The sequence below is a fragment of the Neopsephotus bourkii genome, unplaced genomic scaffold, assembly GCF_033783945.1.
Source record: "Neopsephotus bourkii isolate Nb327-2 ecotype Australia unplaced genomic scaffold, CSIRO-AGI_Nbou_v1 NB_1821, whole genome shotgun sequence".
NCBI classification, from domain to species: domain Eukaryota; kingdom Metazoa; phylum Chordata; class Aves; order Psittaciformes; family Psittacidae; genus Neopsephotus; species Neopsephotus bourkii.
Genome location: NW_026902294.1, coordinates 165,023 through 191,650, shown reverse-complemented (window position 1 = coordinate 191,650; position 26,628 = coordinate 165,023). Strand labels below are relative to the sequence as shown.

Below are 26,628 nucleotides of genomic sequence, written 5' to 3'. Positions count from 1 at the left end.
AGCAAAAGTGTTCGAGGGAGGACCCAGAGTAAACATAGCTGTCAACTGAGCTCACAGTTGCGCCAGGTTGTAAGGGAACTAAAGCAGTGCTGTCCACGCAACTGCAGGTTATTTTATGCTGACTTCTACCCCTGAGCAAAGTCTTGGAAAGGTTGAGAGAGGCCACAGTTACAAAGCATGAGACCCCAGTCAGTGCCAGCTGCCAGGGAAAACAGCTTTCTGGGACACTGATACATCCACACACATTCTGAGAGGACTTCTCATTTGCTCCAAAGGCAACTCTGACCTCAGTATTATTTCTAAGACATGACTACATAGTTTAAATTCTTCATGTCACTACACATATGAAAATGATTCAAATCTATTTGCCTGGTTTTCCCCCTCACCCCTATACCTTCTCCTAAAACAGGGACTTGTAGCTGGGGCCAATGATGTCTGTTGCTGACTATTTAGTATCTTTAGCATTGATTAAAGAGAGCTCAGCAAAGATACATTTGCAACTGCTCCAAAAAGCTGGTTAATGACAAATGAAGCAGCACAGGTAACCTCTGCACAGCTATCTTGATCGCACAATGAGTTGTTTTCAAACCAACACTTTAAATTTAGTTCAATTAAAGGTTAGATCAGAACAAACCCATCAGACTAAGGACTTTATCCTGAAAAATCAAATTCTACAAAGCTCAGATCCCAAAGCAGAGTGTTTATTCACATGCATTGCACACCCAGCAAGGGCAGCGTCAGTGCGAACGTCAGTCTCTTCCAGCATCCATGCTCTAAAAAAATGATTCTGACAGCTCAGGTTTAAATTCACCTCATTAATATTTTTATTCCTACCTGTTGTACATGAGGCGCTTGAAGTCTTGAAATAAAGTGTCCTTGTTTTTGTCAATAAATCCAGTGACTGAGTAACTAAAATAAAGGAAAAGAGAGTTAACTGCAAAGAAGCAAAGTCTGTCTCTGAGCTGCTGCATCAGTGTGGCAGCAGCATCCCTGCGCTCCTACAGACACAGCAGCTGCTAATCAGGAACCCAGCTCTGTTTCCCAACCTACCACTAATTTGCTGCATGAGCACTGTTTGAGACTGAGCTCTCAGCTCAGCTTCCAACCTCCAGCACAGAATACCCCCAGCAAGGTTCAGGAAGCGACCTGAACTCTGCAGCACCGTGACCCAGACACCCACTAGCACCTGAACAACTCAAGTTACACTCATGGCTTCTGCCTGCAGAAGCCAGAGCTTTATATAATCATACCAATGTCTAGACACAATTTTATTAGCTCAGTGCAGCTTTTTTTCATGAACAGTGCTGGCTTTCTTTTCCTCCTTTTCCTGGAAGCACTGCTCTCCCCTCACCCCTCTTCCCATCTTCTTTTGTTTCCACTTCAAATACTAAATCCCATCCTGTGTAGCAAGTAACCAGCAGAAGATTGAATTGATAAGCAACTGCTGCGCTCTGTAATTCTGTATGACAGGTTTTCTGCTTCTACCAGCAGCAGCACTAAATTAGAATGTTGTACCACTTCCAAGCTGGCTACAAGACAAAAATAGAAAGTGCAACTTTCTTTTGGAAGAAACCTTACATCACATCTCCAGCATAGTGCTTGATCCGAAAGTCTCTGTCAAACTCCAGCGTCTTGTCAGTGGCACAAAGCTGAAATCAATTCACATTCGTTAAAACATCACCCCTGGCCTTTCATGGAAGAGCAACATGCATTGGAAACAGAAATGGGAACTATAGCTATTCCACTTTATAGGTGCAAGTGTAGATGTGAAATCCAGTTAGAACTCTGCTGTATAGGATTTTTTCATGGATGCATTAGAAGAATGTCTATTTGTACAGAATCAAGTTGCAAAAGGCTATAGTGGTAAATGCTCCATCCCTGGCAGTGTTCAAGGCCAGGCTGGACACCGACTTGGGCAACATGGTCTAGCATGAGGTGGCACTGCCCATGGCAGAGGATTAGAACTAGATGGTCCAACCCAAACCAGTCTATGATTCCAGGATCTTCTTATTTTTCCCATTACACCATCACTCCTCAGCAAAGAAATGAAGCAATCAAAAAATGACAGAAATGCAGCATAAATACAGTAACACACAACGAGATGATGGAAAATGATGTTTTTTAAGACAGCACGCCATGTTTTGCTGCTCAAGAACTAGGAGGCAAGAGGTGTAACGTAAAAGGGAAGAGTAAGGAAAAGGGGAAGAAAGGAGCTCTTCACGTGAGCAGTGAAGCTGTGGAATTCTGTCAATTCAAAAATAAAGAACAAACCCCTTTAAGGACACCAGCTCTGATTCAGGAGGCTCCTGAACTGCAGGTCACTGGAGACTGGGAGCATAACACATCATCATCATGTCTGTCTGATATCCTCTTCTCACTTTGACATTCACTGTCACCTACTACCTCAGAAGATACAGCAGATGGACTAGAACAGACCTCCTGATACCCTTGCCCTTCACAATGAGCTTGAGATTGAAACCTTCAAGAACCTGAAGATTCAGCAATTCACAGCCTGTCTACCACTGCACTTGATCCTTCAAGAGTATAAGATCAATTAAAAAGCTCAGAACTTAAGGAGGCTGAGAAAATGAACCTGTGATATTGAGAAGTACTATCAGAACAGTTTGCACACCTACAGATCTAGATCACCATTAGCCAAGTCAGAGGAGGACAACCCTCTTCTTGGAACATGAATTTTGCTTCTATTTTTCCTGGTTTACTTGGTTTTCACCAGGACAACCAAGCAGACAGCAGCAGACCAGACATACAGAACATAAACTAGGACACTACTATTTAGGGCACAGCAGCCCATCAGAGCTTATCCACATGGAGCCAGTGTGCAACATGCTCTACAGGGGAGCAGCGAAGCATTAACTCAGGCAGAAAGATGGGAGCTATTCCCATAACACATCAGCACACACTTTAACTCTTTAGGAACAGCTTTGATCTATGCTGAGCTTTATAGTAGCCAGACAGTCTACAAAAGCAAATGATGAAATGAAATCAAGTCCTTCAGTTTAATTCAAGCTAGAAGAGGCTGGCTTGGAAAGCTCAGGTTTCCTACAGTAGCTCTGGATGGGATGGAAGAAGACCCCTTAGATACAGTAAAGGACATCTGCAAAGACACAAGAGGGGGGAAAATAATTATGATGCAGAGAGTTTTATGGACCAGTTTTTCAGGGCTATATTGATCTGAACTAGAAATTAGCAAGCCAGGAAGATACATCATACCCTCCCTCACCATTATTTATAGCAGTATTCCTTGTTCCCCTGTCAGGCTGTGCAAACAGTTTTCTGACAATGCCATCTCCTGCTGAGGAACTCTGCAACTGGCAATATTTTCTTTTAATGGTTCCTATACTGCACAAAACTGCTGAAGGTAAGGACTCAAACAGATTCATTAGGAATTTTCAGTTTATAGCATCCCATATACCCTCTGAAATTCAGCCCTCTTCCCCCACTGCATCAAAGGACTTCCTGCCCTCTCCATGGTGGAACCACTTCACCTTTGCAGCCACAGGACCAAGGACAGATCAGAAACTGAACTCCTTTCTCCACCACCTTACATCTGTTGACTAAACAGCTCCAGAAGCTGGACCACTTCCCACACGACCCCACTGTGGAGGATTTAGGACTCCATCCCCCCAGGGCTCATTGTCTTGAATTCACAACACGCTGTGCCTAACTTATCTCCTGCTTAAGCCAGTAAAACCTAAGCTAATCCCAAGCAAGGTGCCCATTTGCCAATGGCAGGTGAGATGGCAGGTGAGCTGCAGCTAAAGGGCACTTCAGGAAAGCCATGGCTGGGAGGGAACAGTGGTTATTCTATTCCCATCCCAGCCTTTACCCAAACAAGCCACATCCAGACCTATTGTTTATACTGAGCCTCCCTGGAGCAGCCTTTAGCACAGATCTTACACAACCATGCTAATTTTGTATTTCTGACCTACATAAAACATTGTGCTGGGGTGGAAGGAAGAAGGGGGGGATCAGCATTCCCAACGGTGCATTTTAAATGTTTCTGAGCTGAGAGACATCAATAAACTAAGGGTCTTTATTTGATTCTGTGATTAATCAGGCTGGTGACCATGATTTCAGTATGCTGCCAAGCCAGGAATAAATAAAGCCTTTTCATCTGTACATTCTACCAAAGCTAAAGCAAGGCTGGGAGCCTGAATGCTCATAGCAGCAAGAGGAGACAAGTGTGTTGTGCAGCCAATGGTGCTGAACACCAACTCCTCAGTGATCCTGCAGAAGTGTGAATAATTTCACTGTCACTATGTATTAGAGCAGCCTGGGCAGAGCACCATGTGTGCTCAAGCTGCACATCCATTGGCCACAGATGACATCATGATATGTCAAGACACAAGCTCACACTGCTTTTATGCTTGGAATAAAACTGATCTCACATTGAACATGCTGGAGCTCCCTCTGCCGGGAATGGGGCTTCAAGAGGTGACCTAAACCCAGACCAGCTCCATGGTCTGGGGCTGCTGCAGCTCTCAGACACTGCGTTTCATACTTGATGTCATGATTCCAGCCTCAGCCACCCTTCAAGTGGCTTTTCCTTTAAACCATTTTTACTTATTCCATTATACCTTCAAACTAGAAAATGTACCACACAGGAAAGGAAGGCTTGATGGTACAGAGAGTGAGTTACCTTTCTGCTGGAGAAGTGAGCATGCTTCCCTAGCTTGTTGTTAAGAGCCTCGAGGAACATCTCATCTGTAACTTTTCCAACATTCATGCAGGCATCATCCAGAATGGAGATGATCCCTTTGTGCTGCTGCTCTACCAGGTCAACAATGACCTGATTGTTGAAGTAATCAATCTGTAACAAACAAGGAATGGGTAAATTTGTGATTTGGGTAGCAAACAAGGAGCACAGCAGTCCTAGCCTCTGAAGGAAAGGTATCATGTGTCTGACTGACAGCACAGGGCTCACCGTTCAGAGGGGAAGGAAGCAACTTTCAGTATGCCAATCACTAATTCAGAATCAAGCCAGCCACTCTTTAACACCACAGAGCAGAGAAGGAGATTTTTCAAACACCTCACATAAATCTCAAGACCTTTGCTAAAAATCAACTGTGACAGAATGCACTTTGAGGTGTCTTTTGAAATTCAGATGTGCACAGTCACCCCAGTGAAAACTGACATTGTGAAAGGCACTTGAACAGGAGAAATGAAGATTTTTACACTTTAACATCTACAAGCAGACAACATACATAAACACTCAGAGGAGAAGCACCCAGTGACGTGTGTGGCATCACAGAGATGCCACAAATATGCTTTAAATCAGACCTGGAGTCATTCATTTTCTCACACCACAGGAAAAAAGAAGTGTGATGAGATAATTGTGAGCTTCTGCAGCCTGGTTTCCAGATAGCAAGTCTGACAGTGCAGCTGGCACACATGGCCTGTTGACTTCAACAGAAGCCTACATGTAGAGCAACTGTAGATCCGGGCCTTACGCTGGTACACTGCCCTCAGACCGACCTCTCTCTCCCCTGCCAAATCACTCACATGCTTCCAGGGAATTCCCTCTCGCTGGTACTCTTCCTGCTCCTGCTTTAGAACCAGCTGAATAAAGAGCTGCTGTAGCTTTTCATTGCAGTAATTAATGCAAAATTGCTCAAAGCTGCAAAAAACAGAAGGATAAAAAACGGATGAGTGTTGTGGGAATGGGGAAGGCACCTAACTGTGCCTCAGCAACAGCTCACCTGTTATTGTCAAAGATTTCAAAGCCATAGATATCCAGGACTCCAATGACTGTGTTTTTCCCATGTACTGCAGTGTCATAGTTCTTCACTTCAATCACATCATTGATGTGTGTCACGATCCAAGCAAAGAGGCGCTCGTAGATTGCCTGCCAGGGAACAGACACTGAGGAGTTCTGCTACATCTGTTGTAGCTCTTTCTGGTAAACGCAACACGTGGTACTACAAAGCCTAATTCAAGGTGCTGCCCCAACCACACAACAGCTCCAGATAACATTCTGCTCAAAGTGAACAGTACCAACATAAAGAAAGTGTTTCTTGTCTTTCTTCTCAAACTCATTTAGTTGCAGTCTCAGCCTCAGCGAGGTCGGTAGGTACAGCAGCTCCCCTCAGTTGATTCCAGTCTGCTTTTCAGCTGCCTAATAACTTCCATTCTGAGAATTACTTAACAATATTGAAGAGCAAGTGAGAGGTCAGTTACAACAGTAACAACTGAACACAATGGAAGGAAAATACTCCTGTTCAACTCTGAAAATGTTCTGTAGGCACAGGTATCTTTGAAGTCTCCATGTTCAAAATGTACTGGGAAGATGTACAAACAGACAACCTTCAGAGAACAAGTTAATAACCAAGGATCTTCATCACTTCATCTAATCTTCCCTTTATTTCTTAGCAAAGGAAGGACAACTGTCACTCCTTCTCTCATCAGTATCCTCTGCAAAACCAGAAAGCACTTAGGGCTTCCAACCTGAGCTCAAGGTGTTCCACTCTCTGCTCTCTGAATTCAACTGCTAAATGAACTCCAGAATCACACTGCACAAAACATTCAGTTCAATGGGTTCCTGTTGCCGGGACCAGCAAGCCAGGCTGGCAGCTCCCTTCCCTCTGCTGGCTGGGCTCAGGATGTCTCAGAGCCAGGGAAGGTGCTGCTCTGCAACCCTCCTATAGAACACAGAAGCACATATATTCAGGAATAAATCCACACGAAGCACAGGCTTCCCGTGTCTCAGAAAGCACTGTACTCACTGGATCACCCAGGAGTCCTACTGGGACCTGAGCACTGAAAAATGTTCAATTCCACAGACAATTCAATGCTGAACACCCTCCTCAGGCATCACCATTCTTTGCTGTACCAAGTACAACTCAATCAAAAGGCAAAAGCAGAAGAAATGCATCTGAGTTACTATCACATACAAAACTGGATGCAGAGAAAGGAGATTTAAACTCACTTTTGCAAAGGCATCTCTGCCATAGGTGGCTTCTTGTTCAGTATGTTGCTTGTCAATGACATCCCGACCTGTAGCTACAGTTCTGAACAACAAAGCCTTCTCCACCATGTCAGATTTTGTTGAGAGCAAGTCTGCAATGATGGATACAACCTTGCTGTTCTCGATCACAGGCACGTCACCATCCACAGAAAACTTCAGGTTCCCCTGCAAGAAGCACCAGGAGACTCAGTTTCTCAATCTTGCCTTTTATTAACACAACCCAGTGCAGACCTAGTTCACCAGTATTCCAGCTGCTATTCAAGCCAGGAAATCGCCTAATACATCAGAAGGGTTGGCCATGAAGAGCCACACAGAGCTCCACCATCAGTGGAAGCAGCAAAGCCTGACTCACAGCAAAGCATTCCTGCTCAGGGTTTGGGAAAAACTTATATCAAACACTGCCTCAACAATCAGAGTCCAGCCATGGGAATTACATGAAGTATCAAGCACTGGATGGAATGTTTCCTTTGCACTGCAGCTCATCACAGAAGCATGAGGCTGCAATTGTTATTGCAGTGCTACTGCTCACCAAAGCAACACGAATATTCCAGGGAAGCTGATCAATGAACAGACTGGAATGATGGCAGCTGCCACAGCAGAGCTGATACTGCATACCTGCAAGTGCCAGGAATAAGTAGCAACACCACTGGGTGCTCTCACCCCCTGCCTGCATGCTCTGCCTCTACTCCTCCCCGAGCACTGGTGCACAACTGCCCCAAGGAGAAGGAAGAATTGGGAATTCCCTCATCCTGCCTACGTGCAGTGCCTCTCTCCTCAAGGAAGCACAAGAGCTGAGCTACAGGGACACTGCACAGAGTGGGAGGCTCTGTGGGTCCCAGGAGAATGCAAGTGAAGGAAGGATTTCCTCAGCATCAGAACACAGAGGATTAAAAGGCCTCCTGTATCTGGCTGTGCTCAAATCTCCACCACAGGTGAAGCACCCTCTCTCCAGCAAAACCATAGTGGTGATGGTAGGCATGAGGGCAAAAGGGGACAGAAGGACTGTGAGGTGAGATCTCCCTACCCCCTCACTGCCAAACCCACACAAGTCCTTTTCAGAACATTTAGCAGCTTCCAGTACTTAACGGTATGCTGGTTTGGGATCTGGAATATGCAGGAATAAATGTCAACTTCCATCATTACTGCACTGCCTATTTCATCCAGGAGCTTCACTCACCACTGGAACAGTTCAGCTGTAAACTGTATACACTTTTCCAGTCAACACATCTTCCAACTGCTTCTGAAGCAAGGGAACTGGAGCTGCTGGAAGCAAAAGTGCCCTGACCCCTACTGAAGAACAGCCTACTCCTACCTGCAGAAGGCAGAGTGCTCACCAGGTGAAGGATGACAGCCACAATTTTGTAGACAGTCTCAATCTCCTCTTGCTTGAAGCCTATCACTTTCATGGCATCAGCTACTGCTTTGAACTCTGCACCATCATTGATGGAACACTGAGGGGAAAGAGAGGTTTGGGACATGAGTAACTTAATGGAAGTCAGCTGAGAGAAAGCAAAGATTTTTTACAAGCCCATGGGAAATATGTACAAAGGCGATGTCTCTCCTACTAAATTTTCCTGCTTTTTATAAGCAGACACAAATGCAGTATGTACATGTACACACACTGTCTCTGAGGCCCAGAAACTCCATTGCGAATAGCACACTGATGTCACTTTTCCATATTCATCTTGCAAATACTGGTCTCAGCTTCTGCCCGCTCAGCAGTACTTTGAGTATCCCAAGAAGCATTTACAATTTTAAGCCAGGTTACCCCTGACTCATTAACAACACCCTCACCTTTATCTGTGCTCCAGGACAGATGTATTTGTATGCAGACGCAACCTTTTGTAGATGCAGAGAACGTAACATCTGGTCAGACCCCCCTTGGAGCAGCTGCACAAAGAGCAGTTTAAGAAAAGGTGAATGAAAGAAATAAAATCCTTCCTTTTTCTCTTTCTTATTCATCTGCTTAGAAAGAAAAATCCTGAAATCATCAACTTCGTGCTGTAGAAGCAGCATCCGGAGTGACAGCACAGAGTGACAGTGGGCGCAAAATACACAGTCTGCATTGTTGCAGGGCTCTGACCATCAGCAAGTGGTTTCCCAAATGACTGTCCTTTTGGGTGACAAAACTGTTTAGAAACCCAGCCTGAACCTCTTTACAGAGCAGACACTTTTCCATCTGTGACATGCCACAGTTGTATCTTGGCAAGCACTACTGCTATTTCACAGGGGCTTGCCAACACGGAAAAGGCACATGAATGACAAAGGTGCTAACATGCATCCTGGAGTAAAGAGTAAGGGGGAAAATAAACAAACCGGTGTTTGCCTTACTGCAAAACTGAGAATAAAGGTTATACCAATAGGTTATAGTAATAGGCCAACCGCTTCCCCCAAAGGACACACAAGGGAACCACTATACAATACGAAAGACATTAAAAAGACACACACACACACACACACACACACACAAAAGAAGAAAGCCACCTCAGTGTCATAAAATTACTTCCATATGGCCTAAAAGCCTCAAGAGAAAATAGAGGGATTAGAGTTATTACAAATAAAACATTGAGTCAAAGTCCAGTATTCTACCAGATTTGTTTAGTTAGCCACCTTTTAAGTTTACAAATGTGTTAATATGGGACTGGAGAATAGAAGAAAATAAATCTTCTCATGCTCCTTCCCCAGACCAGGCCTTGCCAAAGAGCTCAAGAACCTCAGCTCACCCAAGATGCAACAACAAAGGAACCCTTCACAAAGGGAGTGAAGGCTTTAAATATTTTGTGTGTCATGTGTGGGAAAGGTGAGGAAAGTCGCTTGTGTCAGCAAACCAATACAGACCTGGTAAAAAGAGTGAAAGCTTCTCTCTCCCGCCTGCTGCACAATCACACGAGACTGCAGGGAAACAGAACACAGAGGTGGATATTCCTGGACATGGGCACCCTGCCTCCCAGCCACCTCTCCTCAGCCACCAATGCATGGCTTCACCACTGCCAGGACACCCCCAAACTAACCTTACTTCTTGGGAAGTCTGTAACAGGCACCATTAGCTACGTGTGACCATAGAGATGGAAGTCTATGACCAGAAAGACCAGCTGCAATGTCTTACTTCCAGTCACATGGGGCAACTTGAATTGGAATTTCACTCTTCCATGAATTGCTTTCATGGAAGAGTCAAATAAAATGTCATTTTAGCTCAAGAGTTATTTAATTTCTGGGAATGAAAATAAAAGGACTGCAATTAAAAGTCCCGTGGGACATAGTTAGGGTAACCACTTCTACAGCCCCAAGACAGGTTGGGCAGCGGCACCCAGCCACTGTACGAGCAAATGCTCTCTCTACCAAAGGGTCCTGTTTTAGGGAGGAGGCGATAGGTCCATCTTCAGAGCACTCATTCCAAGTCAGTGTAAAACAGCATAAACAAGCAGCAGAAATTCAGTCAAGCAACATTACCTTATTTCATGCTAGAAGTTTGAACTAGGGAGAATTACACTGCATGTGTTCCTGGAGAGTGCAAAAAGTCACTGCCTGGTAACTGCTGCTGCTTGGACCAGAACCTCAACTGCTTTCAAAATGGAAACAAATTTAACTTGGTAGAAGTCAAGAAGATGAAATAAAGGATAAGGATTGAAGTTACTGCAGCTGCAGCCCTATCCCTTTTTTGCATTAGAGTATCACACGTTAAATGTTTGGGTTTGTTGTTTTGTTTCTTAACATAAAGTGTTTATTCTGAATACAGACTTCAGGGAAATAAAGGCAAAAGTAAAAAAAAAACAACCAACCACAAACAAAAAAGCATGTTGTGAGCAGATGCAGTCAAAGGGATAAATCGAAGCCAGACGTGTGTCTCTCACATAAGCAGAGCTGTGAATAGATCATGCCCAGCTTCTCTGGGGAGTTTTACATATTCCAATGTTTTCAGACACCACTGAATGACAAGAAAAACCCAATTATGCTCAGGATCACTGGAACAGATAGAACCAAAGTTCCCAAAAGATCACACAAGGTTATTCCAGAAGAACACTCCTCACCCTACCCTCACTACTTACAGCCCCACGTATTGGCTGCTTCTATTCATCACTGAGATTTCAGTGGGTGGAACTTACAAAGGAGTTTCACAGACCTTAAGTTAATCTCAGCTTTTGTTCTGGAAACAAAGCACATAGACTTATGTGCCCATAGGCTTTTGAGGAACACCAGTCCCTTAGAAGGTCAGCTCTAACAATGGGGGTGGTAAAATAAGGGGGCATTGCCAGTGCTTCAACAGCATTTCAGTTACTCTTGAGGCAAAATAAAGCCTTAGACTGAAAGAGCTTCTCTGCCCTCATTCACCTGCTGACACACCATGTTTGGAAGGCCTTTCTACTGGCAAAACACACATTACAAAGATTACTATACAAAAGCCTCTAGAAGTGAGGGTGGTTTACCTTTTCTAGTAAGTAATTATTGATATGCCCCCCTATTGGGTCTCCTTTGAAATCAAAGTTGATATCCATGTATTTCCCAAACCTGCTGGAATTGTCATTCCGGTTTGTTTTGGCATTGCCGAAGGCCTCTAACACACAGTTGGATTTCAGCAGAATATTCTTCACTCTGAAGCATAGATGGATGGAAAAGAGAACAGGATAAGTCCAGACTTACATATCCAAATCATGGCAATCCTTTTTTGAGGCATTTCTCCAGCAGAGATGGGCTTTGATGGCAAAGTTCAAACTTTCAAAATAAACTTTTCCATGTGATTTTAGCAATCAATACTGTAAAATTCCCAGTTAAAAGGGATTTGAAAAAGTCAGGCAAATGCCATGAAAATCAGCAACTAATTAGTACAAGAGACCATCTAATAACATGGTGCTCACCGTCATAGAATCCCAGACTGGTTTGGGTGGGGAGGGACCTTAAAGCTCATCAGGCAGGGACCCCTTCCACTGGAGCAGCTTGCTCCAAGCCCCTGTGTCCAACCTGGCCTTGAGCACTGCCAGGGATGGGGCAGCCACAGCTTCTCTGGGCACCCTGTGCCAGCGCCTCAGCACCCTCACAGGGAAGAGCTTCTGCCTAAGAGCTCAGCTCAGTCTCCCCTCTGGCAGGTTCAAGCCATTCCCTTGGCCTGTCCCTACAGGCCCTTGTCCCAAGCCCCTCTCCAGGTTTCCTGCAGCCCCTTTAGGCACTGGAGCTGCTCTAAAGTCTCCGCTTAAGGAGTGTTCTCTTCTCCAGGGTGAACTGGCCCAGCTCTGTCAGCCACAGGAAGTCCACAGAAAGACACTCACAAACAGAACAATTTCATTATTCCTGTGCAAAGTCCTTACCTTTCCACCTCAGCCCTCTGCCCTGGGTTGGTAATGGCTGCTATGTAATGCATAATATATTTACTGGCCTCAGTTTTCCCAGCCCCGCTTTCACCTGAGGGCATAAACAGAAAAGGTGACACAGCAAATGAAAAATAGCAAAGCAAATGAACAGCATCTCTTAATTCTACTCCAGAGTATTTGGGGGTTTTGTATTGCTTGGATTTTTTAAAGCAATTTTATTTGTGTGCACTTTTTATACAAAAAAAATACTTCTCACAATACTTCTCTAAATACAGCCATCACCTGCCTGGTTGTTGCTGCTTTGCTGACTTAGAAGCAGTTAAGATGTAAGGGTGGTAAAAGGCCTGTGGACACAAAGGATCAAAAGGAATATTGTTAGAGGAGAAGGACGGGCATGCAGAGGCTTGGCCAGCAGCACTCCGGGAGCTGCAGCACAAGAGGCTACTGTTGAGCACAGCAGCTCTGGTCGCTCGCTTTTCAGAGCTGCTGGAGCACAGGAACACCAAGGAAATGAAGTACCAGGATCCAGATAGTGACCGTTCATGGTACAAGCCCTGCTCCCACTGTTTGGGCCACGAGGAGTCACCAGTCTGGCCATCGAAACAGAGAACAAAACCTCAGCTTGTCATCTAAGGGACAAAAATCAGCAGTTCTCTAAAGAGGCAGGAGCCGTGCTCACACTGACCTCCATTCACCCGAGCAGGGTAAGCAGAGAATGTGCAAGTTATCGCTCTGCATGCACAGGTTAAGCTCATGACTGACACCAGCTCTTGAATTAGACTAGAAATAATAGTTCAGGTCTCCACAGACAGATTCAGATGCAAATAAGCAGTTTTAAAATTCATGAAGTTTTCTTTTATGAAACACTGCCATTAGCCAAATCATTCTTCTGCTGCTGCCTAGAATTTCACAAAGTGCTCATCCTCATGCAAAGCTCTTTCAGCTCACCTGATATCACAATGCAGGTGTCTTTGGATCGCCTCTTCATCGCCTTGTAAGCAGCATCAGCAATGGCGAAGAGGTGAGGAGGCCTCTCGTACAGCTCCCTTCCTCTGTACTGCTCAATCGTATCCCGCCCATAGATGTTCAAGTTTTTGTAAGGATTCATGGAAACAACCACCTCCCCAATAAATGTGTAAATCCGGCCTTTTTCAAACCTACCCAGGAAGAGACAGAAGGGGAAAAGGGAATCAGACACAGAAATCACAATATGGCTTCCAAGCAGCTGCCATCACCATCATTTCATCAGGTGAGCTCTTGAATCCACCACCCCACTGAAACTTCACAATAGAGCATTTACTATGGATATGAGCTGACCCATGTGGCCGAGAGGGCACGTTAATGTACTAAACAGAGCTCTGATGTTACAAGCACTAAGAACTCGCACTCTCTTCGAATCTTCAGGGTCTAACCACATTTGGAAGATAGCAAACCAAGATACAAGCCAAAAAGGAAAGTGTGGCCGTACAGCTCTTGCCATTACCTTCTACTCCACCCTCTGCACAAGAAAGCACTTTGATATCACCACTGCTGCTAAAGCAGAAGAGAAACTGTTGTGAGAACATGTGGAAACAACCCAAAACTACCCTTTTCCTAAGCCCTACCTGGTCTTTTGTGTTCTTTCTGCAAACAAGGCAGACAATAACTTGACATTTGTTTTTAAAAAGGTGCTAAAAGCTGATTCTAAAGGAATTCCCATTTCAATGAGCTATCTAGCAAGAGAGCACAGAGGGAATTTCAGATTAATGGCTGAAGGATTTGTACAGCATTTGCTTCTCAGGAGGAGAAAGGATGACAGCAGATTTAGATCTCAACAGGCAAACTGTGTCATTTCTACCAATACCTGCCTGCGCCCTGTATTTAAATCTTACAACATTAGATGGCACCACACCACCTCTATCGAGTGCAGGGGCCTTTCTAAGCCTTAAGGGAATCCGCAATTTCTAGCGTTCCTTTACAGAATTTATTACCACCCCGAGTGGTGACAGTCTTGACATTTCCTATTGTTCACTGGAGAATTTCCTGCAGCATCTTGGCAGTGTTGGCTTTTAGCAGGTGTAATGAAACTCCAGAAATCCAATCTAGCAGCCAGTATTCCACTTCCTAAAAGTGATTTTGCTTCTAATACCAGCTTTCTCCAGAAAGACTTCAGCAAGAGACACAGCAATTGCAAAATGTCTTTCAGTTTTACCTGCAGTTAGTCCTGATACACATGTGCCAAGACATCAGTGAGCTTCAAATACAAAGAGATTTTCTATTTTAGCCATATATGCTGTTTGAAAGCTATAAAAACTATTTTAGAAGTGCTAAAGCCATTATAATTACCAATACCGACTGCAGCTCAGCAACTGTCGTAACAAAAAAACGAAGGGTAGTGCACTGCACAACATGAAGCAACCAGCACAGAAGCCTGGTGTGAAATACAGAATCACAGCCCAACTCTTAAGGCAGGCTCAGGTCTCACACACTCAGTCCTTGTCATCTGCCACCCCTAGTTTGAATTCTTTGAAGCACAAAGCAACTGGGAATGGTGGTAGCTGAAAGACTCCAAACAGGCAGAAGACACACATGGTGCAGACATCGGATACCAGGCTCCTCATCTCTTGACCTCTCTGGAGCACATGAGGAACTCTACATGGACATAGGAGAGCTCAAGAAAAACCAAACACACACAACCCCATTTCTATTAAGGAGATCAAATCACACTGGGCCATACATATGTAATAGAAACTGTTACAAGGACATCAAAGCCAGCAGAATCCTGCCCATCTTTTTGGAGACAGGATGTCCAAAAAGGGCTGCTTGCCCAATGGAGAACATAGACTGCTCTCCAAAAGTCGTTGCACAGCAAGCACATAACCATGATAAAGGGCACTATTAGTGATGGTAATAAAGTTACAGCAGAGGTTTTAAGCCCCACCACACTGCCAGACACATGGCTGAAGGCTCATGGTCAGCACAGGGAGGTTGAGGGGGGAGTGTTTTAGCTGCTGAGAAGAAAAAAATAGTAAGACCTCCCTACTGAAGTGTTGTGCCAAGTCACCATCGCAGTACCCAATACTTTGACCTCTTCCTTAAGCAATGAATTATGTAAACTTCCAGCAGCAGAGCACAGTTTAAGTTTCCTCCCTTGGCAGTTCAGTGGCCCCAAATGCCTCGTAAGCAGGACCTCCAGATTTGCCTCTGCTCCACAGCCGGATCCTCCAAAGAGCCCCAAGCAGGGACTCTCAGCTTTGGGAGGGTCACTGCTGCAACACCAACACGTGCAGTGGTTTGACATACTGCTTGCTTTCTTTCCTGACAGCTCTCTGACAACAGAGCTCACATTTGGCCTCAAAGTCAAATTTTAGAAGGTTTTACTAGACTGACAAATTGTGGCTTCAATCTGTGGCAAAACGCAGATGGAGATGAGGGATAAGGAGAGGGATGCACTTCTGGGCTTGACAAATAGGCAACCCTCAAGCTTGGTTTTAAGGATACCGAGTTTATGAACAACGGACACCCACATTTACCTCTCTATTCATTTTTCTTTACTGCTTAGCGTCAGAGTGAAGATCCCAGAGCTGTGCTTAGATGATCCTAAAAGGAGCTGTTGCTCGTCTCCCCTCCTTGCTGATAAAGCCTCTTTTCATCAGACAGCACAGCTCAGCACAGCAACAGGCCAAGAACAGCAGAGGCTGTTTTCCTGGCTGCATTGCTCGGGTGTGAGACTCCTGCCCTTCCCTGCCCAAGAAGAACTCGTGAAAACTTAAGAAAACAAGTGACAGCAGCAGTCTGAGCTGGGAGGTACAAGCTGTGTTAGATTTTCTGTTCTGCATGGCAGGGTCACAAAGCCAGATGACAAAGCCACCCAGGGATTTTGGGAAAGGGTCATCCATTGGGCATCGCACTCCATCAAGGGAAAGCTCATAAAGAAAAGTGTAATCCTTCATATAGAACTGGTTTTCTGTCATTAAAAGCAATATACAGCACACCTGATAAAAGGAACCCCTGTACCTACTCCTGAGGGTCAGTGCCCCCATGACCAAACCTTGCTCTGTACCTATGAGGAAAATCACATCATCTTGTGCTGTGACACTGAAAAGACTTCCCTGCAATGGTTCTATTTGAGTAACTTGTATTAGCATCTTCTGAATCTTCCACCAGCTCAGCAGCCAAAAGCAAAGTCACTGTGTTTAATCCTTGTGTGTTCTTTTGAGGAGGAGCATCAGCTCTTTCATGAGAAGTTCTGAATACCAGTTTTTATTACCTTGTTCAACCATCAATTGATAATGAGAAACTACAAACCAGTAAGTCACAGAAATTATCTAAAGGGATAGAAATTGTTGCCTAAGAAGGACGACTGCCAAGGCAAGAATAAAGGCTCTTACTTTGTTTTCCAGTTGTTATTTTTAGGGAAGGGAGTTGATAAAAAAGAATGTATCCCAAAATCCAGACATCCCATGTTCACATCCAACTGCCATTGGAAAATACTGCAGAAATCAGCAAAGTGAAGCAGAGATCTTCACCACCAGAGAGCACTCACATTTAGGATTTCTCCCACCTGACAAACACTCCAGTCAAAAATAAAACTGCTCTTACCGAGGAAATGATGCAACTTCAAATGCACTCAGTACAAATAAAGAGCTAGCTGGCACCACTTGGAACCCATAATGCAAACCAACATCTGCAGCATGCAGTCTGTTACACAGAGGCACCAACCGTGCAATCGCCACTCAACTGCCGCAGTTCAAACCAGACAGGGAATTTCTGATTAATCATTTACATCCTAACTCCTCAGTACCGAAAGATAAACAGAAACTTATGGGGCTCACAGCAGCTCTACAGGACTATTGCTGTGCCCAGAACTGAGCTCACGCTGAGATAACCTGTGCCAGCTTCCAGGGAATCTGTCTGCAGCGAGATCCCAGGCTGGGGCATGCCACTGCGCCTTAGGAACACATTTACCATCTCTCCTTCCATCTGTGTAATGTCTGAGGAGCAGAGCAACTGCTGGAAAAATCATGTCAGGTCACCAGCTGTCTCATTTGCTGTTACTTGAAGAGAGCTTAAGTGTAGCTGTTGGCGTTGTGGAGCACTTTCTCCTGGGAAAAGACCCTCTCTCAGCTGGAACTACCCCTTTTACCACTGCTCCCAGGCTGACATCCCATTCTGCTTTACCTACACACAGACACACGAGAGCTTTCCAGCAGCAGCAGCAGGTGCTCAGTAAAGCTCCTTCCTCTCACCCCTCCCTGCTCCCAGTGCTACACAGATGCTCCAGAAACAGAACATCTGCAAAAGTCAGCCACGAGCTGAAGACAGCCTTTATTTCACTGTACAGCAGGGGCTTACACGAAAGGAACTGTTAACAAGAAAAGCATAATTCCAGTAATTCAGGACAGATACAGGAGCGTTACAGAGGCACCAGCCTGCACTGACAGTCAACAGCAAACCCAGTAACCCTCAAAGTTAACACAATAAAAGCTGATGGTTACAAAGTATTAGCTGTTGCCAACTTACCCAGTAACTCCAAAGCACAAGCTGAGACATTTCCTATGAGCATACTGCTTTTCTTCCTCCCTCCTTTGTGCACGGGAAGAAGGATCCAGCAGCTGCACACCTCTGGTGTGTGAAGAGGCACAATTCATTTTCCGGTTGCAAACACTCTGTGTGGTTTGGGTTATTCCCCCAAAGGGATGCATAGATCTTAAGTTATTTTTTACCCCCAAATATATATATATTTAAACCCATTTCTGCAGGCTTTGTCTCTGTTCTTATTGCAAACAGGCACAAAGACATCTGATTAAAACTCACGTTCATGGATAGTCAACAATGGGCCTTTAGGATGTGTTAACTAAGAAAGGGAATTTAAGTAGACTTCTGGCAGTGAAACTGTATTTACCTGGGTTTAAATGTAAGACTGCATGGCCAGCTCTGCTGACACAAAGAAACAACTATTCCTCTACTTTGTGAAGTGAGATGACTTTGCTTTAAGCACACCCTGCGAGTGTCAGACAACTGTGTCTTTTATATGCCATGCCAGGTCTCTCTGCTAAGATTTCAGGGCAATGTAAAGACTTGATTCTAGGTAAACTGCAATAAACTCAACTGTCAGCAGAAAAGAATGACTTTTAAGTCTTTCAGTAAGTTGCTCATGAACTGTATTACAGCGAACCATCCTCAGCACAAGAGAACTCAGATAAACAGGATTTGTGTTGGCAGAACTAGAGCTAAAATATTCTGCACTTGGAAAAACAGCAGAAAACTGTCCAGTCAGTGTTACCTCCCAGCGCTGAGAACAATCCAAGTCTATCACAGCCCAGAATATGCATGTCTACAATGCTTTGATCCATCCTGAGGGACAGAAAAATAGGAATTGAAGTTCATTTAGTGCGCAGGTGAAGATTTTCTTTGCAGTTACGCTGCATGGATCCAGCTTTCAGATGCTGCCAGTTGAACAAAATAGGAAATGCCATTCAGTGCGTTCTGCACCACTCCTTTCCTGTGTGGAGGGAGCAGAAAGGGCAGGGGGAGAAATACTTCATTCAGCTGCAATTTGCAGTCAGCTTTGGAAAGAAGGTTAAAAGAGTCCTTTGCAATGTTGTCATGGGGTTTTTTGCTTTTTGTTTTGTTTTTTTTAAAGAAAACAGTAAACTCTGAGTGACGAGTGCCACATCTCCTCAGCAAACCGCCATGTGAGCACACTATAATTTGACAAGGCTGATTCAGCTCCAGCACAGCTGACCCTCAAGTTGTCCACAGAGCTTCGCAAACCCACTCTGTAAGGTGGGGGAAAGGAAAAGGAAGATGGATGCTAAGCTAGCTCTAATGAGTGCTGAGTAACAGCTAAAGCTGTGAGATGTAGCTAGTTAGAAATGGGACTAATATACAGATCCCCCTCCTGAAATGTGAAGTTAAACCTTGCACTGAAAAAATGCCAAACCACTAAACATGGGAGTCACTGAACTCTCATTGCTATTTGCGTCAGACAGACCAAGCTGCCTCTCATCCAGCAGGGAAGAAGCTCCATGTCCTCTTTTTACATGTCTACAAGCAGAGCAGAAGGCACAAGCAGCCTTGTAACAGATAATGAGACAAAATGCAGTTCTTTGGAAAGCTTCCAGAGACGCACCATGTAATGCTGTGTGGTTTTATTCCCCTCCACACGAGAAAGTTGCTACTGAGCCCAGGTGGAGGGAAGCAGCTCACTCATGATTTCTGTGTCAAGCAGTAAAACTCACACTTTCCACGTGAACACTGTAAAATCCTGGTGCAGTAAATGATATTGCTCTGCTCTGAGCAGGAGGTTGCCCTGAATGACCTCCGGAGAGTGAATTATCCAGTGATCCTATATCTGACCAGGAAAGAGTAGAACAGGCTTGGGAGAGCAGCTAAGCGACTGCCATGTACCCATAACCTCTAACTTTGTAATCTGTCAAATAAAAGCACATGATCTCTAGGACGGTAAAAAGAAAGCTCAAAAGTCAGGTACGTGTGTGCTGGATTCAGCAGTCGCAGCCATTCTTCTCCTTCTTAGTAGCCGGTGCAGTGCTGTTTGGGCTTCGATCTGAGAAAAACGCTAACACTGATATTTTTAGTTGTTGTAAGTAACCTTTACTCCGATCAAGGACTTTCCAGTCTCATGCTCTGACACTGAGGAGGGGCACAGGAAGCCAAGAGGAAGCAGAGACAGGACACCTGACCCCAAACTAGCCAAAAGGGTATTCCATCCCACAGCACATCATGCCCAGGATAGAAACTGAGGGGAGTTACCCAGACAGGCAAGAGCATTCCTCACGTAGGGCTGGGTATCAGTTGGTGGATGCTGAGCACTTGTGCATCACTCATGTTTACTGATTTATTTTCCTTTTCCCCTTTTAGTTTTATGTTCTCTCCCCTTGTTATTCCCCTTATCATTATTATTACTGGTGGAAGCAGCAGTGGTTTGTGTTATACCTTAGCTACTAGACTGTTCTTATCTCAACCTGTGGGATTTGCATTATTTCGATTCTCCTTCCTTCCTGTCCCCCGGGGAGCAAGTGGGGGAGGGAAGAAAAGAGGGAGTGAGCCAGCAGCTGCCTGGTTCTAAGGGAATGTCTTGAACCTGCCCAAGGGGAGACTGAGCTGAGCTCTTAGGCAGAAGCTCTTCCCTGGGAGGGTGCTGAGGCGCTGGCACAGGGTGCCCAGAGAAGCTGTGGCTGTCCCATCCCTGGCAGTGCTCAAGGCCAGGTTGGACACAGGGGCTTGGAGCAAGCTGCTCCAGTGGAAGGGGTCCCTGCCCGTGGTAGGCGTTGGGACTGGAGGAGCTTTAAGGTCCCTTCCAACACAAATCAGGCTGGGATTCTATGATTTTGGTGGTTGCCACAAATACTCATTACCTAACAAATGATACTTTACAGAAGTAGGAGCCTGCCTGGATTCTTGGGCTAATACGTTGTCCAAAAAGATCCTGTTTAAAATCATTTCACAGAACTCTGAGTTCCACTGGCCTAGAATTAAAAATAGGACAGTGTGGTCACAGTCATCTCGGCTGTGGAAGATGAGCTGTAGATATTTTACAGGTTATCTGCATAGGAATTCTGAGTGGTTACTTGTGCTGTCTCACAGTCGTATTTGAGTTGTCTCTCAGCTGCTGAGTGGGAGCTGTCTCAACAGAACACCCATGTAAAATCAAAAGGAAGTAAATGAACAAAACCTTTCCAGTGAGAATTTAAAAGGAGAAAAAAAAACCAATTATGCACATCAAGTGATCTGTTTCAATAATCAAACCATGTAAGTCCTTCTCTACATTGCTAATGTTCCCCTTGCATTATCAGGGTTTAACAGCTCATACTGTTGGCATTTAGAAATTCCCTCCTTTTGCAATGGATGATGAATGCATAAATAACAACACTCCTACTGCTCAGATGGTTTTCCACTCCAAGAATGTAAAGTGAAGTACTTAAGACTGTTGTGCAAATACATTAGCTTATCGTTCCTACTGTACCCTGCATTTCATAGAACCATAGAATAATTAGGGTTGGAAAGGACCTTAAGATGATCAAGTTCCAACCCCCCTGCCATGGGCAGGAACACCTCACACTAAACCATGTCACCCAAGGTTCTGTCTAACCTGGCCTTGAACACTGCCAGGGATGGAGCATTCACAGCTTCCTTGGGCAACCCATTCCAGTGCCTCATCACCCTCATGGTAAAGAACTTCTTCCCTATATCTAATCTGAACTTCCCCCGTTTAAGCTTTAACCCGTTACCCCTTGTCCTATCACTGCAGTCCCTAATGAAGAGTCCTTCCCCAGCATCCTTATAGGCATCCATATCCACAAGGATGTTTGAAGAGTACCCTGTATTGTTCCTTTTCTTCACCCCTTTTTGAAGTTGTCCTTTCAGTGGAAGGCAAAAAGATCCTGATGCTGAATCTGCCAGATCAGTCGCACTCATCACTTCAACTTAGAGCATTACACTTTGTTGTAGTGAAAAACTCCCCTTTGTTTCTAAACCAAGCTTTGTGTAAAATATTTGTGGCTCTTTAATTGAAAGTGCAAATCTTGGGTGCCTGCTAGGCCTGTTCAGCACACAGGCCTGAGATTTGCAAACTTAATTTTCCCCTCTGTTGGTTATGGCTTGCTTCTCACATCAGCTGCCCAAAGTTGGGGGTGTCTGTCCTGCAGGGAATGGTGTCAGTGACAATCATGGCTGTCTAGCCATGTCCATTCAGCAGGCAGGGCAGAAGGGGATCCTTGGCAGAGGAGCTGACAGGGCAGCTGGAGGTGGAATATCTTCATCTGCTGCTCTGCAACTCAGCAGCCTGTCTGCTGAAGCCCTTAGCTGGTGATCAGGTGCTGCTGGGACAGTCAGAAGCCAAATCCACAGGAGCTGTGTTAAATCACAATGTGCTGTAAAACACAGAAATGCCTAAAGAAATCTGCCTGGCTTCATGGCCAGAATACAGACAGCCCTGCTTAGGGACTAACTACTCACTATTTGTATTTAGATGAGATGGTGCAGCTCACTGTAACTACTCTACATAACTACCCTAGTTATGCAGAAACATAACCAATACTTGTGCATTATTTGCATGATTTGTGTTGCCTGCATTGGTCTAAATAAGGCATTTAATTTTCTTTGAGCTCTAATATTACCACAGGGCTAAGCAAGCCTTTGGGAGTGCTTGCAGATGCTGTGCTATATCTTAACACTGCAAGATGATTCTTGGGGTTTTGGAGGCCTGTATCAAAACAATGCTGTATTCAGGATACTCCAGCAGCATTCACAGCTCAGAACGGCACAAGCTTAACAGATGCAGAACAATGAAGCATGTGAACATCAGCATCTCAGGGCAGCTGACTGCAGATGGAGTCTCCAAGCATCTGCAAAGGAAACCTGTGAAATATCATGGTTGTACCTTGGCACCATGGCTTGTGGGACAGATCAAGGTGTAGTTAGCCATGAGTACAGAGTTCTATTAATTGTGCATTGTATGCAGAAAACTGGGAAGGTGCTATAGGATATCATGGATGTGTGAGAAGGGGGTGGTGTAGAAAATAAGGCTGAAAGTCATCACCATGCAGTTGCTGATGAGGCGTCGGGTTATGTTTGTTTATACAGGACATGCTGTGTCAGAGTCAGCAGCAGTGATGGGAACAGGTTTTGGTTCATAGAATCCCAGGCTGCTTTGGGTTGGAAAGGACCTTGAAGCTCATCCAGCTCCAACCCCTGCCACGGGCAGGGACCCCTTCCACTGGAGCAGCTTGCTCCAAGCCCCTGTGTCCAACCTGGCCTTGAGCACTGCCAGGGATGGGGCAGCCACAGCTTCTCTGGGCACCCTGTGCCAGCGCCTCAGCACCCTCCCAGGGAAGAGCTTCTGCCTAAGAGCTCAGCTCAGTCTCCCCTCGGGCAGGTTCAAGCCATTTCCTCTTCTCAAAATACTTTGTGATTTGGAAAGCGCTGGCAATCCATGTTTAGGTGTCTACTAGTGATCCACAGCAGAATACAACTGTCACCCATGACACTCCATGAGTTCAGCTCTGTAAAACCCATGTACAATGAATGCTTATCCAGTGAGAAGCAGCAACTCTGTCAACACCCTCACCCTAAAGTGTCCTTTTGTTAGCTAAAGAAATCCTGTGCAGGTCTGGCTCAAGAGTCACACCATTTACCACAGCTGTCTATGACACACTTTAAACCCTCAACATACACAACCCTTAGTACCTGAATTTTAAATACTTAATAGATTGCAATGCAACAGTCACTACTATATGACTCTGAGTGTACACATCTAAATCGACACTGAGTACAGTATTTCCACTTTAGATATATATATAGGCATAAAACTAACTTTATTTACACAAGGCTCCTCCTAGCAAATGCAGCACAGGCTCTTCTGGCTTGCTCTTCTAACTGAAACTGATGAATAAAGTGATCACTTGTACAGTCCTGTAGGAAAATGCATCTATAGCTTTGGGATACAACTAAATGGTTTGATAGACTTGCAGATAAGGACAGGGCTCAAGTGTTTCACTCACAGCACTTTTATGCAGTGCCAACAAAATTACTACAAATTCTGGTTTTGTCCAAAGGAGAGTGGAATGTATTTGCAAAATTACTCTTTTCCTCCTAAATACATTCAAGAGAGACTTACAGGAAAAGAAATAAAATTTAGGTATATCCTGTTTTCATCTCTGGCCTTTGAGAACAAAGGAATCTGGGACTGCATATCAATGCTGCTCTTGAGCACCCATTCTTGGGCCTTTTAACTGGAGAAGGCTGGCATTAACAGGTAAGGAAATGGCCCTACATATAGAAAACCCAGCCAAGCAAAGAACAGGAAGTAAGGACGGATATTAAGACCCTATCTTCAGTTCTCTCAAAGTCCCAGGTCAGAGTAGATAAAACCAAGCTAATTATTTTTTTCATTTCTCTTGCGCAAGCAAGCTTTGACTTCTGAAGCTACTTGCTTGTGTAGTGAAATGTGTGCCTCAGTCCTAAAAGAATTACAGTTCAGCAGTGAAAATGCCAACGGTTCCAGGAAACGGGCCATGCAAAACTCTTCTAAACTGTGCAGTAACCTGAGACAAGAAAAATTCTTTCCTCAGTCCAGATTTGTTGATGTAACCTTAAGGAAGACAGACCAGGGATCCAAACCAGTTTAACACCATTTGAAGAGGCAGTTCACCTGAAAATACCTCCTCTAGGCTATGGCTCATCCAATTCTGGAGAACAATAGGTACCCACCAGACAAAGAGGTGTGCCAGGAGGAAGGAGTCCTGCGTGGCCTCTGCAGACTCTATGGGGAAGCTCTGAACCCAGGATCAGTATGTTAAAACAAACCAACCTGTACAACCAGGCAGCAACAATAACTCATCATTTCCCCTCAGCCACGCAGTGTTGCTTTATCAGTGTTATTCCTCCAATTCTTCCACCTTTTGTTGGTGGGGGTAAAATGGTAGTGAGGAGAAGCGGGGACAGAAGGGAGGCTGGAGGGAGAAGAGGTAACAGACAGTGTAATTCCATCCTCTCAGGTCTGGGGGGTTCATTTGCACCTTTAGTTTAAACAAGCCAGATTTTGTTAACTGTCCTTTCACAAACCAGTAGTCACTCTTCATCAATGACCACCTCTGGGCAACCTGTGCCAGCACCTCACCACCCTCACAGGGAAAAGCTTCTTCCACAGCACGTATGATACCATCGACTTCACAATATACTGACCAAATGTTAATGCACAAGCTGCAGACACACACCCTACATCATGTTCCAAACCATGCCCCAGAAAGTGGGACTGGTTATTTAAACACAGGCTCTTGCTCCACAGCACCAGTTGCTTTTGACAGTGAGTAATTATAAGGCAAGGGCTAAGAAGATGGGCAGAGGTGATGCTTTCATCACATGCTGCTCAGATCTAAGCAGTATATAACAAAACAAAGCTATCAAGGAAGACATGGTTTAGTGTGAAGTGTCCCTGCCCATGGCAGCGGGGTTGGAAGTAGATGATCTTCAGGTCCTTTCCAATCCTAACTATTCTATGATTCTATATTAAAAGCTTCTAAACTCCACCAGCACACTGGCCAAGCAGTGGTACCATTTTCAAATTACAGCTTGTTGGATGCCAGTTGCTAAGACACCATTACAATTGCTGAGGCTGTGAACTTCAGTTTGCTGAGGAGCAGCAACGTGCTGTGCAGCCAAGGCTTATTTGTCAGGTTTTGCAACTAGTAAAATGACCCAGAGAAATAATCACAAATTCACAAGGGATTGATTCCTCATGTTCATACTGAAAGGACTGTCAAAATATCTAACCAGATTAAAGAACCGTTACTAAATCAATGGTATCAGCCAGTAACCTACATTAGCAGATTGCAAGCCTTTACAAGCCATTGCTCATTTATAATAGCAGCTTTATTGCTGCTTCATGAACCCAGGAATTGGTTCAGGGCCCCCTCATGGTCCTGTTTCCCCTCACATTGGGGAACTAACCCACGGTGGCCAGCACGTACTGTACTGTGCTGGAAAGGGCAACCCAGGACCAAAGTGGGCAACAGCATGAGCAAAGGCAATTTCTTAGCTGTGATCATGGAACCATGACAGACAAGCAAGTGGGATTTCTGGCAGCACCACTCTGCTGCAAGCTCCTGGATCAAAGTATTATTTCAGCTACTGACAGATTATTCAGTGAAGCATCCAAACAAAAGTCAGTTTTGAATTAAAAAACCTGACATTACTGGCCTCATGGTGCCAGACAGCCCTGGGCAGAGCTGCTGCTACAGGTACTGCCTCCTTCACAGCTGACACTCGCCATCTATGAGCACAATAAAAAGCAGGACATGAAAAGGCACAAGCATCCTGTAGAGATTCAAAGTAAACAAATACAATAAAATAGCTGTAAACTAGTTCCAGTGACCTGTGGGTCACAGAACTCTCCAGCAGGAAGACCTGGACCTTCCTCCATAGCAAAATAAACTCTGTGTAGAGTCGAGAAGCTGCGTGAAACTTTTGACATAGGTACCAAACCAGAGTGCAGGACTGCTTTTACTGCTCAGGGCAGAGGGATCTTTGTGGCAGAGCGCTCCCCACAACTGCTCCTGGGCAGGGAGGAAAGGCACACAGATTGAGCAGGAGGGCTCAGGTGACATGAACTCAGCTACTGAGTCCCAGGACCACCTTCAGTCCCTGTTCGCTGCTATGGGCATGAACACTGGAGAACACAGAGGAAACCAAAGTTTATATTCATCACAGTCATGAAACATCAGCTGAACAGTTCATACAAATTATAAAATGACTTAAGGGGAGGAAAAGGAAATAAGTTTCTGAAACAGGATTAGACACTAAAGTGAAACTCCAAGATGCATTCACTGCTCCTGATAC

At 44.8% G+C, this 26,628-nt stretch overlaps 1 protein-coding gene across 3 annotated transcripts in view; it reads right to left on the bottom strand.

The window, feature by feature from the left end:
- The window catches only part of MYO1D (myosin ID), a 110,083-nt gene that overhangs the window by 69,924 nt on the left and 13,531 nt on the right, over nucleotides 1-26,628 (bottom strand). For 2 of the 3 annotated variants that reach the window (XM_061343195.1, XM_061343197.1), the window contains exons 2-13: nucleotides 13,237-13,445; nucleotides 12,286-12,379; nucleotides 11,410-11,575; nucleotides 9,824-9,877; nucleotides 8,780-8,875; nucleotides 8,320-8,436; nucleotides 6,947-7,150; nucleotides 5,721-5,866; nucleotides 5,524-5,638; nucleotides 4,661-4,831; nucleotides 1,579-1,649; nucleotides 835-909 (exon numbers count right to left, since the gene is read on the bottom strand). In XM_061343195.1, coding sequence (XP_061199179.1) covers nucleotides 835-909; nucleotides 1,579-1,649; nucleotides 4,661-4,831; nucleotides 5,524-5,638; nucleotides 5,721-5,866; nucleotides 6,947-7,150; nucleotides 8,320-8,436; nucleotides 8,780-8,875; nucleotides 9,824-9,877; nucleotides 11,410-11,575; nucleotides 12,286-12,379; nucleotides 13,237-13,445 — 1,518 coding nt within the window. The remainder of the gene's footprint in view (nucleotides 1-834; nucleotides 910-1,578; nucleotides 1,650-4,660; nucleotides 4,832-5,523; nucleotides 5,639-5,720; nucleotides 5,867-6,946; nucleotides 7,151-8,319; nucleotides 8,437-8,779; nucleotides 8,876-9,823; nucleotides 9,878-11,409; nucleotides 11,576-12,285; nucleotides 12,380-13,236; nucleotides 13,446-26,628) is intronic. The other variant, XM_061343196.1, reaches the window with a different exon arrangement.